Here is a 19,385-nt window from a genome sequence, read left to right on the forward strand (position 1 = left end):
CACAAACCTGCTGACAGATTCCCTTTAAGTGACTGGCAATCTAAGGTTGATGGATTCATACAAGGTGATGATTATTATGGTGTGGCGCCAGACACGGACACACCGCCTCCGCTGCGTCCTTCACGTCTTGCTGTCTCCGCAGGATCACATTGACACTAAGAGCGCCACAGACATGTTTGAGCTGATAAAGAAGCGGCTGAAGCACACGGACGGATACCCCTACCTCCTGTCCATTCTCCAGCACTGCCTGCAGATGCCATGTGAGTACCCGACGCAGAAGGACGACTCCCATCATTGCTGTCCAGCTTCTCCCTCCAGGTCTCAGTCTGGACTGCTGGGTGAGATCTTCAGCTTCTTCTCTTCCTGATGACAGATAAACGGAACGGCAGCAACCTGCAGCAATGGCAGCTCCTGGACCGGATCCTGCAGCAGATCGTCCTACAGGGCGAGAAAGGAGAAGACCCCGATGTGACGGCGCTGGAGAACTTCAATGTCAGGAACATCATCAAAATGTAGGTGACCCCGTAACAGCCGCAGGGGGACTGATCTATGACTGCTACAGAGCAGCTGTAAAAATCTAGAAACAATAGGATGTCCAGAGCTCCGCAGAAGTCAGTTCTGTCAAAGCTCTAGAACGTTTAGTTCTATAGAGATTCCAGAGTTGATCAATTATTTGTAGGTTCTAGACTTCATCACTTTTACAGAGGTTCTAGACTCCATCGGTTCTATAGAAGTTCATCAGTTCTATAGCAGTTGTAGGCGCCACTGGGTCTATAGAAGATCTAAAGTTCATCAGCTCGATAGAGGTTCTATCGAAGATCTAGAGTTAATCAGTTCTATACAGGTTCTAAACTTCATCACTTTTATAGAGGTTCTAGAGATCATTACTTCTATAGAGGTTCTAGACTCAACCAGTTCTGTAATAGTTCTAGAGTTCATCAGCTCTATAGAGGCTCTAGACTCCATTGGTTCTATAGAAATTATAAAGTCCATCAGCTCTATAGAGGTTCTAGACTACATTGGTTCTATAGAAGTTCATCAGTTCTATAGCAGTTCTAGGTGCCACTTGGTCTATAGAAGTTCTAAAGTCCATCGGCTCTATAGAGGTTGTAGACTCCATCAGTTCTATAGACGTTCATCAGTTCTATAGCGGTTCTAGACCACATTGGTTCTATAGAAGTTCATCAGTTCTATAGCAGTTCTAGGTGCCACTTGGTCTATAGAAGTTCTAAAGTCCATCGGCTCTATAGAGGTTGTAGACTCCATCAGTTCTATAGACGTCCATCAGCTCTATAGCGGTTCTAGACCACATTGGTTCTATAGAAGTTCATCAGTTCTACAGCAGTTCTAGGTGCCACTTGGTCTATAGAAGTTCTAAAGTCCATCGGCTCTATAGAGGTTGTAGACTCCATCAGTTCTATAGACGTCCATCAGCTCTATAGCGGTTCTAGACCACATTGGTTCTATAGAAGTTCATCAGTTCTATAGCGGTTCTAGGTGCCACTGGGTCTATAGAAGTCCTAAAGTTCATAAGCTCTATAGAGGATCTAGACTCCATCAGTTCTATAGAAGATCTACAGTTAATCAGTTCTATAGAGTTTCTAGACCTCATCACTTTTATAGAAGTTCTAGAGTTCATTGCTGCTATAGAAGTTCTAGAGTTCATTACTTCTATAGAGGTTGTAGAGTTCATTACTTCTATAGAGTTTCAAGAGTTCATTAGTTATTCAGGGGTTAATTAGTGTCAGAGTCAAGGTAAGAGTTTGTTGGCCCCCAAAACAATGAAGGTTCTAGAGCTCCTTGCTTGGACAGAGGTTCTAAAGCTCTTTGCTTTTCATTAGGTTCTGAGCTCCTCGTTTCAGTTGAGATCCTAGAGCTGCACAATTATATAGAGGTTGTAGAGTTCTTCAGTTTCATCGAGGTTCTGCAGATCTTTGCTTTGTAATATAATTTTTTTATTTTGATAGAGCTTCTAGATCTTCCCAGTTCCATTGAGGCTCAGGAGCTCATCAGATCTAATGAGGCTGTAACGTTCTGGAGTGGTTTTGGGTTTTGAATCTCTTACGGATTTAGTGTCATTCGGTTCTTTCGAGATTCTGGAAAGTTTTGGATGTATAGAATTTCTGAACCTTCTCAGTCTTATAGAACTCTTCCAGTTTCTATAGATTCTATTAATCCCCGGTTCTAGTGAGGTTCTAGAGCTCCTCAGTAACGGGGCTGCTGAGCTCCTGGTTTCTATTGAAGTTTCAGATCTTCTCAGTTCCATCGATGATCTAGAGCTTCTTTGTTCTAGAGGGTTTTTCAAGGGATTCTCTAAGATGATTCCAACTAAATGATAGAATTGCCCTGTCCTGTATCTTATGTGATGTCGGGGGTCCGGACTCCCCCTGATGAGGTCCTTTTGCATGTTAAGGACTTTAGCAATCTCTTGTCAATGTGTTTTTTTGTTTCATTTACTGGTTCTGTTCACTGCAGGTTAGTGAATGAGAATGAAGTCAAGCAATGGCGAGAACAGGCGGAAAAGTTCCGGAAAGGTGGGTGTTCCCCTTTAAATGATTATTGCGAGCAGTGGAGAGACCCCTAAGTTATAGTGATGAAGGTCCCGTGGTATCTGAGCTCTCCTCAGTCTCTCTCCAATGTCCGAAGCTTCTTCACAACGTTGTCACCCTCGATGCATCAACCTAAGTGCGACTTTTAGTTGTGTTCATCCTGAGCTCCCTGATTCAGGAACAGACACATAATGTGAAGACCACGTCCAATTCTGTCTCTACCCTCACATCCTAGAACACGTGGAAGTCGCCTGCCGCCTGGAGAAGAAGGAACGCGAATGTGAGACGAAGACGCAGGAGAAGGAGGAAATGATGAAGACCCTGAACAAGATGAAGGACAAGCTGCAGAAGGAGTCGCTGGAGCTGCGCCTGGCCCGAGACCAGATGACGGAGCTCGTGTCTCAGCTCAACGAAGTGAGGGAGATGGAAGTGCACACACTGGAAAAGCTCCAGTTACACCCAGAGCTGCATCCACACTCGAGTCACATCTCAAGCGGCATGTACAGGACCCCTGGACTGACACTTCACCGGGGATCCCACAATGCACTGCACTGTAGGAGGCACAGGCTGCAGCTTTGGATGTGACTAGAGTCATGATGTCTGTAATTGTTTTCTCGAATTCTTTTATATATCATGATTTCCTCTATTTTTTCAGACTGGAGGTCCTCTGTCCTTCCCCCTTCCACCACCACCACCGCCACCGCCACCTCCAGGTGGGCCCATGCCTCCGCCACCGCCTTTACCAGAGAATCTGCCGCCTCCACCACCTCCGCTGCAGCCATTCTCCTGTTTTCCCCCGGCCCCTCCTCCTCCCCCACCTCCTGGAGGACCCCCACCACCGCCTGGAGCACCGCCATTATTTGGGATGACCATGCAGCCTCCACCTCTTCACACCTTTACCTACGGAACCAACATGAGGAAGAAATCCATTCCCCAACCATCGCACCCACTGAAGTCTTTTAACTGGTCCAAACTAAATGAGGTACGAAGCCCCTAATCAGCTTCGGGAATGGGGGTAACAATGTAACATGGGTAATGTAGTAGGTCTGCTTCATGTATAGCGCTCCCCCTAGTGGTGACTGCAGACAGGATCTTATGTATCTCTGTATACAGGGAGCTCCCCCTAGTGGTGGCTGCAGACAGAATCTTATCATGTATCTCTGTATACAGGGAGCTCCCCCTAGTGGTGGCTGCAGACAGAATCTTATCATGTATCTCTGTATACAGGGAGCTCCTCCTAGTGGCGGCTGCAGACAGGATCTTATCATGTATCTCTGTATACAGGGAGCTCCCCTAGTGGTGGCTGCAGACAGGATCTTATCATGTATCTCTGTATACAGGGAGCTCCCCCTAGTGGCGGCTGCAGACAGGATCTTATCATGTATCTCTGTACACAGGGAGCTCCCCTAGTGGTGACTGCAGACAGGATCTTATCATCTATCTCTATATACAGGGAGCTCCCCTAGTGGTGACTGCAGACAGGATCTTATCATGTATCCCTGTATACAGGGAGCTCCCCCTAGTGGTGGCTGCAGACAGGATCTTATCATCTATCTCTATATACAGGGAGCTCCCCCTAGTGGTGGCTGCAGACAGGATCTTATCATGTATCTCTGTATACAGGGAGCTCCCCCTAGTGGCGGCTGCAGACAGGATCTTATCATGTATCTCTGTATACAGGGAGCTCCCCTAGTGGTGGCTGCAGACAGGATCTTATCATGTATCTCTGTATACAGGGAGCTCCCCCTAGTGGCGGCTGCAGACAGGATCTTATCATGTATCTCTGTACACAGGGAGCTCCCCTAGTGGTGACTGCAGACAGGATCTTATCATCTATCTCTATATACAGGGAGCTCCCCTAGTGGTGACTGCAGACAGGATCTTATCATGTATCCCTGTATACAGGGAGCTCCCCCTAGTGGTGGCTGCAGACAGGATCTTATCATCTATCTCTATATACAGGGAGCTCCCCCTAGTGGTGGCTGCAGACAGGATCTTATCATGTATCTCTGTATACAGGGAGCTCCCCCTAGTGGTGACTGCAGACAGGATCTTATCATGTGTCTCTGTATACAGGGAGCTCCCCCTAGTGGTGGCTGCAGACAGGATCTTATCATGTATCTCTGTATACAGGGAGCTCCCCCTAGTGGTGACTGCAGACAGGATCTTATGTATCTCTGTATACAGGGAGCTCCCCCTAGTGGTGGCTGCAGACAGGATCTTATCATGTATCTCTGTATACAGGGAGCTCCCCCTAGTGGTGACTGCAGACAGGATCTTATGTATCTCTGTATACAGGGAGCTCCCCCTAGTGGTGGCTGCAGACAGGATCTTATCATGTATCTCTCTATACAGGGAGCTCCCCCTAGTGGTGACTGCAGACAGGATCTTATCTTGTATCTCTGTATACAGGGAGCTCCCCCTAGTGGTGGCTGCAGACATAATCTTATCATGTATCTCTGTATACAGGGAGCTACCCCTAGTGGTGGCTGCAGACAGGATCTTATCTTGTATCTCTGTATACAGGGAGCTCCCCCTAGTGGTGGCTGCAGACATAATCTTATCATGTATCTCTGTATACAGGGAGCTCCCCCTAGTGGTGGCTGCAGACAGGATCTTATCATGTATCTCTGTATACAGGGAGCTCCCCCTAGTGGTGGCTGCAGACAGGATCTTATCATGTATCTCTGTATACAGGGAGCTCCCCCTAGTGGTGGCTGCAGACAGGATCTTATCATGTATCTCTGTATACAGGGAGCTCCCCCTAGTGGTGGCTGCAGATAGAAGCTTATCACTGTATAATGAAATTACTCCCTGAAATTTCTTCAGGCTGAGATCACGGTAGAAATATGTGAAAGCAATTTTCACTATTTAAGAATAAAGATCGATTACATTGTACAATCAATTCCATGTTGTAGTTCAGTATTTTCAGGATCTCTGCTTGTTGTCAGTGAATGGGCATTTCTATGTAAATGAGGAGAATGATCTATATTTGTTACTATTGTTTACAATCTTAACACTGAGCAGCACAAATTCTTGTTCTGTCCTCATAGATTGTTACAATGTATCATTTCTGGGTCCAATTCATTTCTGGACAGTAACGCTTCCAGATTCCTCTTCTTCCATGAACCCCAAATCCGCGTCTCGGTCATTGTTTTATCCCTGACAGCAAAGTGACTGTCTCTGGCTTCAACAACTGTCTGTTACATCCCGGCCGTCCAGATGATTGCTCCCGCTGGGCCCCATGTGAAGTATTTGAGATGAGCAGCCGGGGACAAGAGGAATTCAGCAGGAATGTGCTCTCATTTAACGACAAGTATCTATATTGTAAATAGCATTTCTGCAGGATTAGAAATAAGACTCGAGAAATGCAGAGCTGACGGCGCAGAGCAGACAGTGCAGAGCAGACGGTGCAGAGCTGACGGAGCAGAACAGAAGGCCCAGAGCTCATGGCGCAGAACAGATGGTGCAGAGCTGACGGCGCAAAGCTCACGGCACAGAACCGAAGGCGCAGAGCTCATAGTGCAGAGCAGGCGGCGCAGATGGTGCAGAGCTCACTTCACAGAGCTGACGGCGCAGAACCGAAGGCGCAGAGCTCATAGCGCAGAGCAGACTGCTCTGAGCAGACGGTGCAGAGCAGACGACGCAAAGCAGATGGTGCAGAGCAGACGGCGCAGGGCAGATGGTGCAGAGCAGACGATGCAAAGCAGATGGTGCAGAGCAGACGGCGCAGGGCAGATGACTCAGAGCAGATCTTGCAGAGCAGACAGCGCAAAGCAGACGGTGCAGAGCGGATGGTTCAGAGCAGACGGCGCAGAGCTCACGACGCAGAGCAGACCGTGCAGGGCTGACGGCGCAGAGCTGATTGTTCAGGAGCTGATAACGCAGAGCTGACAGCACATAACATTCCTGTCCAGCTGGACATCTTTACTGGCTGTTAGGGTTAGAATCGCCCTCTAGTGGCCACATGAGGAATCACAATATAGTACTAACTTGAAAGGATAAGGCTATGTGCACACGTTGCGAATTCCAGTGCGGATTTTTCCACACCGTTTTTGAAAAACCTGCAGGTAAAACACACTGCATTTTATCTGCGGATTTACCGTGGATTTACATAGGAATTCCTGCAGATTTTATGCGGATTCCACTTGTGGTTTAATACCTGCGGATTCTATTGTGGAGCAGGTGTAAACCGCTGCGGAATCCGCACAAAGAATTGCCATGCTGTGGAAAATACAATGCAGCATTTCTGCACAGAATTTTTCGCACCATGGACACTGCGGGCTTCGTTTTCCATATGTTAACATGGTGCTGTACACCGCATGGAAAACCGCTGCGAATCCACAGAGGCCAAACCGCAACATGTGCACATAGCCTAAAAGTGCTGCACAATATGCAAGGAAAGGTTGGTGACCTGTAATAGTACCACACTGTCCCTCAGCTCTGCCAGAATCAGATATCATTAATAGTAGTGCACGTTCAGAAAAAGGACGTGTTAAAGGAAATGAATAGAAAAAAAACCTTGCAATTTATTTGTAGATGATTTTTCAGTTGTTGAACCCAAAGAAAGCAAATTTTAGCTCAGTATCTCCAAAATCAACAAGAATGTAAGAAGGGGAAATATATAAACTACGGCTTCATGGACCCTCAGCACAGATTAATAGGCTGGAACTTCGGGACAAGTTTTGGCTTCTTCACAAATTCTGACACCTTCTACTCCACCAGGACAAAGTGCCGTACAAGAAGATAAAGCAGCTGCTACATAATAAAGACCCAGAGAAATGGCTACATAACTGTACATAGGGGCAGTATTATAGTAGTTATATTCTTGTACATAGGGGCAGTATTATAGTAGTTATATTCTTGTATATAGGAGCAGTATTATAGTAGTTATATTCTTGTACATAGGAGCAGTATTATAGTAGTTATATTCTTGTACATAGGGGCAGTATTATAGTAGTTATATTCTTGTACATAGGGGCAGTATTATAGTAGTTATATTCTTGTACATAGGAGCAGTATTATAGTAGTTATATTCTTGTACATAGGGAGCAGCATTATAGTAGTTATATTCTTGTACATAGGGGCAGTATTATAGTAGTTATATTCTTGTACATAGGGGCAGTATTATAGTAGTTATATTCTTGTACATAGGAGCAGTATTATAGTAGTTATATTCTTGTACATAGGGGCAGTATTATAGTAGTTATATTCTTGTATATAGGAGCAGTATTATAGTAGTTATATTCTTGTACATAGGAGCAGTATTATAGTAGTTATATTCTTGTACATAGGAGCAGTATTATAGTAGTTATATTCTTGTACATAGGAGCAGTATTATAGTAGTTATATTCTTGTACATAGGGGCAGTATTATAGTAGTTATATTCTTGTACATAGGAGCAGTATTATAGTAGTTATATTCTTGTACATAGGGAGCAGCATTATAGTAGTTATATTCTTGTACATAGGGGCAGTATTATAGTAGTTATATTCTTGTACATAGGGGCAGTATTATAGTAGTTATATTCTTGTACATAGGGGCAGTATTATAGTAGTTATATTCTTGTATATAGGAGCAGTATTATAGTAGTTATATTCTTGTACATAGGAGCAGTATTATAGTAGTTATATTCTTGTACATAGGAGCAGTATTATAGTAGTTATATTCTTGTACATAGGAGCAGTATTATAGTAGTTATATTCTTGTACATAGGGGCAGTATTATAGTAGTTATAGTCTTGTACATAAGAGCAGTATTATAGTAGTTATATTCTTGTACATAGGGGCAGTATTATAGTAGTTATATTCTTGTACATAGGAGCAGTATTATAGTAGTTATATTCTTGTACATAGGAGCAGTATTATAGTAGTTATATTCTTGTACATAGGGGCAGTATTATAGTAGTTATATTCTTGTACATAGGAGCAGTATTATAGTAGTTATATTCTTGTACATAGGGGCAGTATTATAGTAGTTATAGTCTTGTACATAAGAGCAGTATTATAGTAGTTTTATTCTTGTACATAGGAGCAGTATTATAGTAGTTATATTCTTGTATATAGGGGCAGTATTATAGTAGTTTTATTCTTGTATATAGGAGCAGTATTATAGTAGTTATATTCTTGTATATAGGAGCAGTATTATAGTAGTTATATTCTTGTACATAGGGGCAGTATTATAGTAGTTATATTCTTGTACATAGGAGCAGTATTATAGTGGTTATATTCTTGTACATAGGAGCAGTATTATAGTAGTTTTATTCTTGTACATAGGAGCAGTATTATAGTAGTTATATTCTTGTATATAGGAGCAGTATTATAGTAGTTATATTCTTGTATATAGGGGCAGTATTATAGTAGTTATATTCTCGTACATAGGGGCAGTATTATAGTAGTTATATTCTTGTACATAGGAGCAGTATTATAGTAGTTATATTCTCGTACATAGGAGCAGTATTATAGTAGTTATATTCCTGTACATAGGGGCAGTATTATAGTAGTTATATTCTTGTACATAGGGGCAGTATTATAGTAGTTATATTCTTGTACATAGGGGCAGTATTATAGTAGTTATATTCTTGTACATAGGAGCAGTATTATAGTGGTTATATTCTTGTACATAGGAGCAGTATTATAGTAGTTATATTCTCGTACATAGGAGGCAGTATTATAGTAGTTATATTCCTGTACATAGGAGCAGTATTATAGCAGTTATATTCTTGTATATAGGGGCAGTATTATAGTAGTTATATTCTTGTACATAGGAGCAGTATTATAGTAGTTATATTCTTGTACATAGGAGGCAGTATTATAGTAGTTATATTCTTGTACACAGGGGCAGTATTATAGTAGTTATATTCTCGTACATAGGGGCAGTATTATAGTAGTGGTTTAAATATCTTCTTTCAAATATTTAATGCCATGTAGCAATAACTTTCAATTATCGCTTTCTGTGAATATATTTCTCTTTCATCTATATTTGGGATCATATTTTATGGTTATGGTCCTCTACTTATGATTTTGTGTTTCTTTGTAATCCTGTATATTTATTTTTTGCCTGTTTAGGACAAAATCAGTGGAACAGTCTGGAATGATATTGACGACATTCGAGCCTTTAAAACTTTGGATCTGGAAGAATTTGAAAGAATGTTCTCAGCTTATCAGAGGCACCAGGTAGGTCACACGATTCATGTGGGAGTGGTACAGAAAATGATGTTTTCCCTTTAATGAGGATTTTTCACCAGTTTGACCATTTCAATCTGTCGTGTAATAACTGCTGCTGAGCTGACTACAATGTAGCTGTTATTTTGTAACTTCTCCTCTCAGTTGTGGAGATTTTTGCTTGTAAAGTTTAGGTTATAATTCATGACAAGTCCCAGAGGCTGTTAGCAGACATTCTTCTCTGGGGGCGTGTTCTTCTTCCCCTGTATGAAGTTGACCAATGATCAGCAGGCAGCAACATACAAGAGAATAAAGAGCACACCTCAACCATGACTAAGAACAGATTTCTCATTGTGAGACATGTAACAACAGACAGTCTTCTCTCCTCACTGAAGTCTCGGCAGAGTTGTGTGTGATTACAGAGCGTTGGGAGCAAAGCAGAGATGGATGTGATTACAAACACCTTCGATCTCACATCAGTCAGTGTGGATGTTGATACTTCAGAGCTAAGAATACTTTTTACCGTAGAGCTGCGGCTGCAAAGTGTGTTTGTAATGAGACGAAGCTGATCTCAGCTGTTCTCTTTACTATGTCCCCCCACACTGACTGCTGTGAGATAAATGCTGAAGAAGTGATGGTATTGACACTTCTCTGTTCTTGGCGCTTGTAATCACACACAGCTGGGCAGTGAGATCTGCGAGGACATCAGACTGTCTGTCATTACATGTCTCACACTGAGAAACCTGTTCTAAGCTATTGTGGGGGGTGTTATTTTTTTTCCCTTGCATGATGCTTTTTGCTTTTGATTGGTCATCTTCATGCAGGGGGATAAGTGCACACCCCCAGAGACAAATGTTTGATAATATGCTTGTAGGGCTTATAATAAATAACCTAAACATTTCTAGCTATGAAAAGGAGAAATAAAAATAAAAGCTACATTTTACGCCACTGTGCCGCCGCTATTCCACCACAATGTGACTAGTTTTACTGTGATCAAACTGGTAAATGATCCTTTATAAAAGGAAACTGTCATGTCCCCAAATGCTATTAACCTAGATATTGAGTTAATCTGCAGATTAATAGCGTTACAATACAATGTAAGCCCGACTACGTGGGGGAAGTTAACTTTAGTCCTCCATGGAGCCTCCGGCTTTCAGTCATAGGGGTGACCGCAGCAGCTACAGTCATTGCTTGGCACATAGTGAGTGACGGCTGTAAGCACGGCCCAGCTCTTTGATTGACAGCTTTGCCTGCAGCACAAATATGCAGAGCGAGTTGTCAAAGTGCTGGAAAGTTCCCCCTTTATATTTGTGGATTTAGCAAGTAAAATGATGCCTGTAACTGCAGAGGAAAACCTGTGGAAGAAAGTTTTTAGGAATGTGATTGTTGCTTCATGATGAGACCTAGAACCTTCCTGCGGCTGCTTGTATTTCATTTGCCTAATCCCTTTTTCTAGAATTAATCCTTCTTACTATAAAAATAATGCTGGCAATAGACCTTTGCTTAAAATTGGCTGCTCCAAACTGAGAAACTGAATGTTACCTTTTTCCTCCTGTCTTCTGCTCTCAGAGTAATATTCGGACATGATACTTTAATTTCCTTAAAAATGGCTCCAGATTGCTTTGCTTGTATTCCTTAAAAATTGAATAATCACAGGACAGTACGACGTATCATAGGAAAGTACAATGTATCACAGAACAGTACAATGTATCACAGGACAGTACAATGTCTCACAGGACAGTACAGTGTATCACAGGAAAATACAATGTATCTCAGGACAGTACAACGTATCACAGGACAGTACAACGTATCACAGGACAGTACAACGTATCACAGGACAGTACAACGTATCACAGGACAGTACAATGTATCACAGGACAGTACAATGTATCACAGGACAGTACAATGTCTCACAGGAAAATACAATGTATCTCAGGACAGTACAATGTATCACAGGACAGTATGATGTATCACAGGACAGTACAATGTATCACAGAATAGAACAGTGTATCACAGAAAAGTCCAATGTATCAGAGGACAATATGATGTATCACAGGACATAACTATGTATCACAGAACCGTACAATGTTTCACAGGACAGTAGAGTGTATCACAGAAAAGAACAGTGTATCACAGGACAGTATAGTGTATAACAGGACAGTAGAGTGTATCACAGAAAAGAACAATGTATCACATGACAGAACAGTGTATCACAGGACAATACAATGTATCACAGGACAGTACAATGTATCACAGAAAAGAACAATGTATCACATGACAGAACAGTGTATCACAGGACAATACAATGTATCACAGGACAGTACAGTGTATCACAGAAAAGAACAGTGTATCACAGGACAGTATAGTGTATAACAGGACAGTAGAGTGTATCACAGAAAAGAACAATGTATCACATGACAGAACAGTGTATCACAGGACAATACAATGTATCACAGGACAGTACAATGTATCACAGAAAAGAACAATGTATCACATGACAGAACAGTGTATCACAGGACAATACAATGTATCACAGGACAGTACAGTGTATCACAGAAAAGAACAGTGTATCACAAGACAGTACAATTTATCACAGGACAGTACAATGTATCACAGGACAGTACAATGTATCACAGGACAGTACAATGTATCACAGGCAAATACAACGATAATTACATCATATATAGTCGGGGAATAGATGGCAAGAAATAGGGGCACAACATTAAGGCCCAAGGGTAACCCCAATATTAATATGGACAGTTGCAGGACAAACTGCAAAATTCAAAAAGAAGACATGAAAAGCACCGACAGCAGTTTTTTTAGTCCACGATATCAAAAAATACTTTATTATGATAAAATGTTAAACAGATTCAGGGGGAACATAGGAGAACATGCAGCAATGCGGCACGAAAGTGCCCAATTAAAGCAGTGGACAGCGCATAAATCATGTATATAAAAGAAAAATGCCATCATAAGTAGCTATACTAAGGCTGGTACGCAGCTCAGCCAATAGCAGATATATTCCCATAGTTGAATATCAGAGTGACAATCTATATGTAGCAAAACAAACATAACACAGGGAAAAGCATGGCTAAGAACATACCGTGATGCGCACACCAGCCACCGCGCCGTCCACAGCTGACCCTGATGCACGTTTTGGATTGAAACCTTCCTCAGGGGGCACAGGACAGTACAATGTATCACAAAAAATAACAATGTATAACAGGACAGTCCAATGTATCACAGGGCAGTACGATGTATCATAGAACAGTACGATGTATCACAGGACAGTACAATGTGTCACAGGACAGTACAATGTGTCACAGAAAAGAACAATGTATCACAGGACAGTGCAATGTATCACAGGACAGTACAATGTATCACAAGACAGTACAATGTATCACAGAACAGCACAATGTATCACAGGACAGTACAATGTATCACAGAACAGTGCTGTCATGGATCCCACCGTGCTGACAACAATAGGTCACGGATCCCCACAATATGTCAGGGATCCCAGCGAGGATACCTTTACCGTCCCTACTATTCACACCAATTTGTCATGAATCGGGGTTGTTTGGTTGCCTCTGGTTCCTTCTGAAGGGGATTTATCTATATCCCACTTCCCAGTTCTGGTTTGGAACTTGCAGCTCTCTGACGCCCCCTTACCCTCAGGTCAGACTAGGTACTTCACCTAGGGTAATAAGTCGCCAAAAAGGCTGCCTGCTATGTACTGGCTATTGGGCACGCTGCATCGAGGGCGTTATAACTACTCCCACGCAGGCGGGAACAATAATCAATGTCGCCGTCTCTACATAGCCTTCCCAATCGCAGAGAACAAAGTCGCTGCCACCAGCTCTGATATCCTAAGGATTAACGGGTCCAGAGCCAACTCAAATCAGTAGTGTAATTCACTTCAGAGGAAACGACTGTTCATTTATAGAGCAAGAGAGACAAGCTAGTAAATTGTATATTTTACTCCACAAAAAGTTAGGCAGTGTTTACAAAGTATAAAAGATATTATAAAGAAGACAAAATCATATGTATATTGCAATTACAAATAGAAAAGGATTAACATTGAATAGAACACTTACAGGTCGTTCAGATCATTTCATCTCTTGGTCGCCCATGTGCTCAGGAGAGACATCAAGATGCATAAGGACAGCTTTGAAAAGCTGTTGCTAGCTCACTTCCTGGACCAACACTCACTCCCAACTCAGCAGGGGTAAAGATATGCCCTCCGGTTGTGACATCACTGAGTGGGCTGAGTAATGACATGCACTCCTCGTTCTACTATTTACGTTTTTGAGTCACCAAACAAAGACATTCCTTGGGTTGGTAAGGGAAGGGGGAACGAGTGGCTTTATGGGATTGGTCTTCTGCCTTTACAAGCCATAAACTGCTCACACATTGGTATCAAGTTGCACAGAGTATCTGCCATAGGGCTTTGTTTGTTGTATGAGCAAATGCAGAGTGGGAGAAAGGGGGATCGAAACTGCAGTGTGTCTGGAAGCCATGTAACCTACTGAAACTAAACTCGCAATATGACATTTTTACATTATCATGACAAGTGTGATGTATCACAGAACAGGATAATGTATCACAGGACAGTACGATGTATCACAGGACAGTACGATGTATCACAGAACAGTACAGTGTATAACAGGACAGTACAATGTATCACAGGACAGTACAGTGTATAACAGAACAGTACAGTGTATAACAGGACAGTCCAATGTATCACAGGACAGTACAATGTATCACAGGACAGTACAGTGTATCACAGAACAGTACAGTGTATAACAGGACAGTACAATGTATCACAGGACAGTGCAATGTATCACAGGACAGTACAGTGTATAACAGAACAGTACAGTGTATCACAGGACAGTACAATGTATCACAGGACAGTACAGTGTATCACAGAACAGTACAGTGTATAACAGGACAGTCCAATGTATCACAGGACAGTACAATGTATCACAGGACAGTACAGTGTATAACAGAACAGTACAGTGTATAACAGGACAGTCCAATGTATCACAGGACAGTATGATGTATCACAGGACAGTGCGATGTATCACAGGACAGTCCAATGTATCACAGAACAGTACAATGTATAACAGGACAGTACAATGTATCACAGGACAGTACAATGTATAACAGGACAGTACAGTGTATAACAGGACAGTACAGTGTATCACAGGACAGTACGATGTATAACAGGACAGTCCAATGTATCACAGGACAGTCCAATGTATCACAGAACAGTACAATGTATCACAGGACAGTACAATGTATCACACGACAGTACAATGTATCGCAGAACAGTACAGTGTATCACAGGACAGTACGATGTATCACAGAACAGTACAGTGTATAACAGGACAGTATAATGTATCACAGGACAGTACAATGTATCACAGGACAGTCCAATGTATCACAGGACAGTACGATGTATCACAGAACAGTACAGTGTATCACAGGACAGTACAATATATAACAGGACAGTACAGTGTATAACAGGACAGTCCAATGTATCACAGGACAGTACAGTGTATAACAGGACAGTCCAATGTATCACAGGACAGTACGATGTATCACAGAACAGTACAGTGTATCACAGGACAGTACAATATATAACAGGACAGTACAGTGTATAACAGGACAGTACGATGTATCACAGGACAGTACGATGTATCACAGAACAGAACAATGTATGACAGTATGACATTATTTGTAAATATGTCATGTTTACATACAATACTTGCAGATTTTGTGTAGGATCTCAGCGATCTCCCGGGATTTGGGAACTGCAGCTGCTTTTTGCATAATGATGGTACCCTGTATTTCTAATCTGTGGCGTCTCCTTCTCTCTTACCTGTGCTGGCTGTCTAGGACCTGCTAACTAACACTTCTCTGAAACAGGTGAGTGGCGTCTCCGGATTTGCTTTTGTATGCGATCTCCTGTCATCATTCGTTGTGATATTACCTCCGGTCATAGTTTGGCTGCTTTCTTAGCTCCTTTTGCTTTTCCTTAATGTCTAGTATGGGGGCAGATCCCTTACTATGAACTATTTGCTGTTTTTTTCCGTCTTTTCTCTGCACAGTAGCATTTGGCTTCTCGGTTAGGAGCTATGTCCCTGCTCTGTGGATGGCCGGATGCTGCTATACAGGGAAACATGGAAGAAGCTGCAGCCATTAAATCTTAGGATTGGCTACAGTGCCAGACGTCAGGTCCTAATAATGTGTCATCACTATCTAAAATAGGTGTATCCCTTTAAATGTTTTTATTTATTGAATAGAATAAATGTAGCTGTGCCTGGTCCTGCGGCTCAGCTACATTCACTTGTATGGGGCTGTGAGGATCTGGGACCACAACCTCCATAAGGATATAGAAATTCCTACTAAACTTTGTTTCTGACGGAGCCCTTTAATTGCTGACTGCTGCGGTCGCCTTACTAGGGATCCAGTGTGAAGAGCAGATCAGAGGAAGGGGCTATACAGAACAATAAAGACGTTATATAGTGTATGCCCAATGCAGATCCATTTTGATTGATACTTCGTAACCAGCCCATTTGCTGTTTGAATTATTTTACCCCCAATAGATTTACAGCTGCTGATCCCTCCCGATAATGAGAGAGTAAAAATAGAAAGCGATCAGAAGGGGGATCATAAATCACCACCTATATTTCTTATTCCTGTTTCCAGATTTTACATTTTTCAATGTTTGTCCTCACAGAAAGAAGTAGATTCTATGGAGGATCTGTACCTGTCTACCCGCAAAGTGAAGGAGCTGTCAGTGATCGACGGGCGCAGGGCTCAGAACTGTGTCATCCTGCTCTCGAAGTAAGTTGTACGATCCCTGCCCCATCACACGATCCCTGCCCTTATCACATGATCCCTTCCTCCATCACACGATCCCTGCCCTTATCACACGATCCCTGCCCTTATCACACGATCCCTGCCCTTATCACGCGATCCCTGCCCCATCACACGATCCCTGCCCCATCACACGATCCCTGCCCCATCACAAGATCCCTGCCCTTATCACACGATCCCTGCCCCATCACACGATCCCTGCCCCATCACACAATCCCTGCCCTTATCACACGATCCCTGCCCTTATCACACGATCCCTGCTGTTATCACGCGATCCCTGCCCCATCACACGATCCCTGCCCCATCACACGATCCCTGCCCCATCACACAATCCCTGCCCTTATCACACGATCCCTGCCCTTATCACACGATCCCTGCCCTTATCACGCGATCCCTGCCCCATCACACGATCCCTGCCCCATCACACGATCCCTGCCCCATCACACGATCCCTGCCCCATCACAAGATCCCTGCCCTTATCACACAATCCCTGCCCCATCACACGATCCCTGCCCCATCACACGATCCCTGCCCCATCACACGATCCCTGCCCCATCACAAGATCCCTGCCCCATCACACAATACCTGCCATTATCACATGATCTTTTCCTTCATCACACAATCCATGCCCTCATCACTCAATCCTTGCCCTTATCACATGATCTCTGCCCCATAGCATGATCCCTGCCCTCATCACATGATCTCTGCTTCCATCACATGATCCCTGCCGCCATCACACGATCCCTGCTTCCATCACACGATCCCTGCCCTAATCACATGATCCCTGCCTCCATCACATGATCCCTGCCTCCATCACATGATTTCTGCCTCCATCACACGATCCCTGCCTCACAAGATCCCTGCCTCCATCACAAGTTCCCTGCCTCCATCACACGATCCCTTCCTCCATTACACGATCCCTTCCTCCATCACACGATCCCTGCCCTAATCACATGATCCCTGCCTCCATCACACGATCCCTTCCTTCATCACATAATCTCTGCCCCATCTCATGATCCCTGCCTCCATCACATGATCCCTGCCTCCATCACACGATTCCTGCCTCCATCACACGATCCCTGCCCTAATCACATTATCCCTGCCTCCATCACACGATCCCTGCCTCCATCACACAATCCCTGCCCTCATCACTCAATCCTTCCCCTTCCTATGATCTCTGCCCTTATCATACGATTCCTGCCCACATCGAATACAACTTGGTAACTGCAACAATGTATCATCCTTTATATCAACATAACCCGGATGTAGAAAGGTATTGAAGACCTCAGGTGATGCTACATCCAAGTGAGGCCGTGCAATGTTCCAGCCTCGGGAATGGTTTTGATCCCAGTAGTAATATGGCTCATTAGTTGGTATTGTATTGGGGATTTCTGATGTTATAGGGGGGTGTTGTATTCGTTATCGTGGGGAGCGGATACAGGGAGCACCTGGATCACCTCCGGATCTGGAGGACCCAGCAGGTCATTGACTGTAATGGGATCAGTGTAATACCTAATTTATTCGGACTCCCATGACAGCACCACGAGAGAGGGGATCCGCCCTTCAGGAACAGGAAACCTTCAGATACAAAAAGGGGGCACCTCTCCCATGTATCAGTTGGTTTCCTATAGGGACAGGATCCTACAGATGAATTCATCAGAAGAAGACTCTGGACGATTCTGTCTGCCTCTGGACCGGCTAGACAAACTAGTAAAATCAGTCAGAGGTACGATGGGCATAGAAGAGCCTAAAGTGCAACCTTCCAAACGAGATGATGTTCAGCGGATTAGATCAAAGAAAACGTAGGTCTTTTCCGTTGAACGACAAGATTCAGGAACTAATTCTCCGGGAGTGGAAAAAGCCTGAAAAGAAAGGCTCGTTACCACCAGCATTGAAGCGCAGATACCCCTTTGACGATCCAGCTGTTGATACCTGGGACAAGGCCCCTAAATTAGATGCTGCAGTGGCGAAAGCATCAAAGAAAGCCTCACTACCATTTGAGGACATGGGACCCTTAAGGATCCTCTTGATAGGAAGGCAGACACCTTCCTTAAGGGTTCCTGGGAAATGGCGGCCGGATCTCTGAGACCAGCAGTAGCTGCAACCTGTATGGCTAGATCCTTAATGGTCTGGCTAGATCAGTTGGAGTCCCAGCTTAAAGAAGGCGCTTCCAGAGATATAATTCTGAATGCTCTACCAATAATTAAGGAGGTAGCTGCCTTCCTGTCGGACGCTTCAGTTGATTCGGTTAAAATGGCGGCCAGGGCAGCGGGACTCTCCAACGCGGCTCGCCTCTGTACAACTTATAATGTCCCCGAAGTGCCTCCTGTACAATTAATGTCCCCTGAGTGCCCCCTATATAACTAATAATGTCCCCTGAGTGCCCCCTGTAAAACTAATAATGTCCCCTGAGTGCCCTCTGTAAAACTACTAATGACCCCTGAGTGCCCCCTGTATAACTAATAATGTCCCCTGAGTGCCCTCTGTATAACTAATAATGTCCCCTGAGTGCCCTCTGTATAACTAATAATGTCCCCTGAGTGCCCCCTGTATAACTAATAATGTCCCCAAAGTGCCCCCTGTATAACTAATAATGACCCCTGAGTGCCCCCTGTATAACTAATAATGTCCCCAAAGTGCCCCCTGTATAACTAATAATGACCCCTGAGTGCCCCCTGTATAACTAATAATGTCCCCAAAGTGCCCCCTGTATAACTAATAATGTCTCCGGAGTGCCCCCTGTATAACTAATAATGTTACCTGAGTGCTCCCTGTAAAACTAATAATGACC

General features: G+C 43.6%; 1 protein-coding gene across 5 annotated transcripts in view; it reads left to right on the forward strand.

Moving 5' to 3' along the window:
• Positions 1-19,385, forward strand: part of DAAM2 (dishevelled associated activator of morphogenesis 2) — a 249,283-nt gene that overhangs the window by 190,032 nt on the left and 39,866 nt on the right. For 4 of the 5 annotated variants that reach the window (XM_069768319.1, XM_069768318.1, XM_069768317.1 and 1 more), the window contains exons 10-17: positions 143-260; positions 374-512; positions 2,476-2,534; positions 2,785-2,963; positions 3,205-3,531; positions 9,617-9,724; positions 15,611-15,640; positions 16,455-16,561. In XM_069768319.1, the coding sequence (XP_069624420.1) occupies positions 143-260; positions 374-512; positions 2,476-2,534; positions 2,785-2,963; positions 3,205-3,531; positions 9,617-9,724; positions 15,611-15,640; positions 16,455-16,561 (1,067 nt within the window). The remainder of the gene's footprint in view (positions 1-142; positions 261-373; positions 513-2,475; positions 2,535-2,784; positions 2,964-3,204; positions 3,532-9,616; positions 9,725-15,610; positions 15,641-16,454; positions 16,562-19,385) is intronic. The other variant, XM_069768322.1, reaches the window with a different exon arrangement.

This window comes from Ranitomeya imitator, chromosome 5, assembly GCF_032444005.1.
Source record: "Ranitomeya imitator isolate aRanImi1 chromosome 5, aRanImi1.pri, whole genome shotgun sequence".
NCBI lineage: Eukaryota > Metazoa > Chordata > Amphibia > Anura > Dendrobatidae > Ranitomeya > Ranitomeya imitator.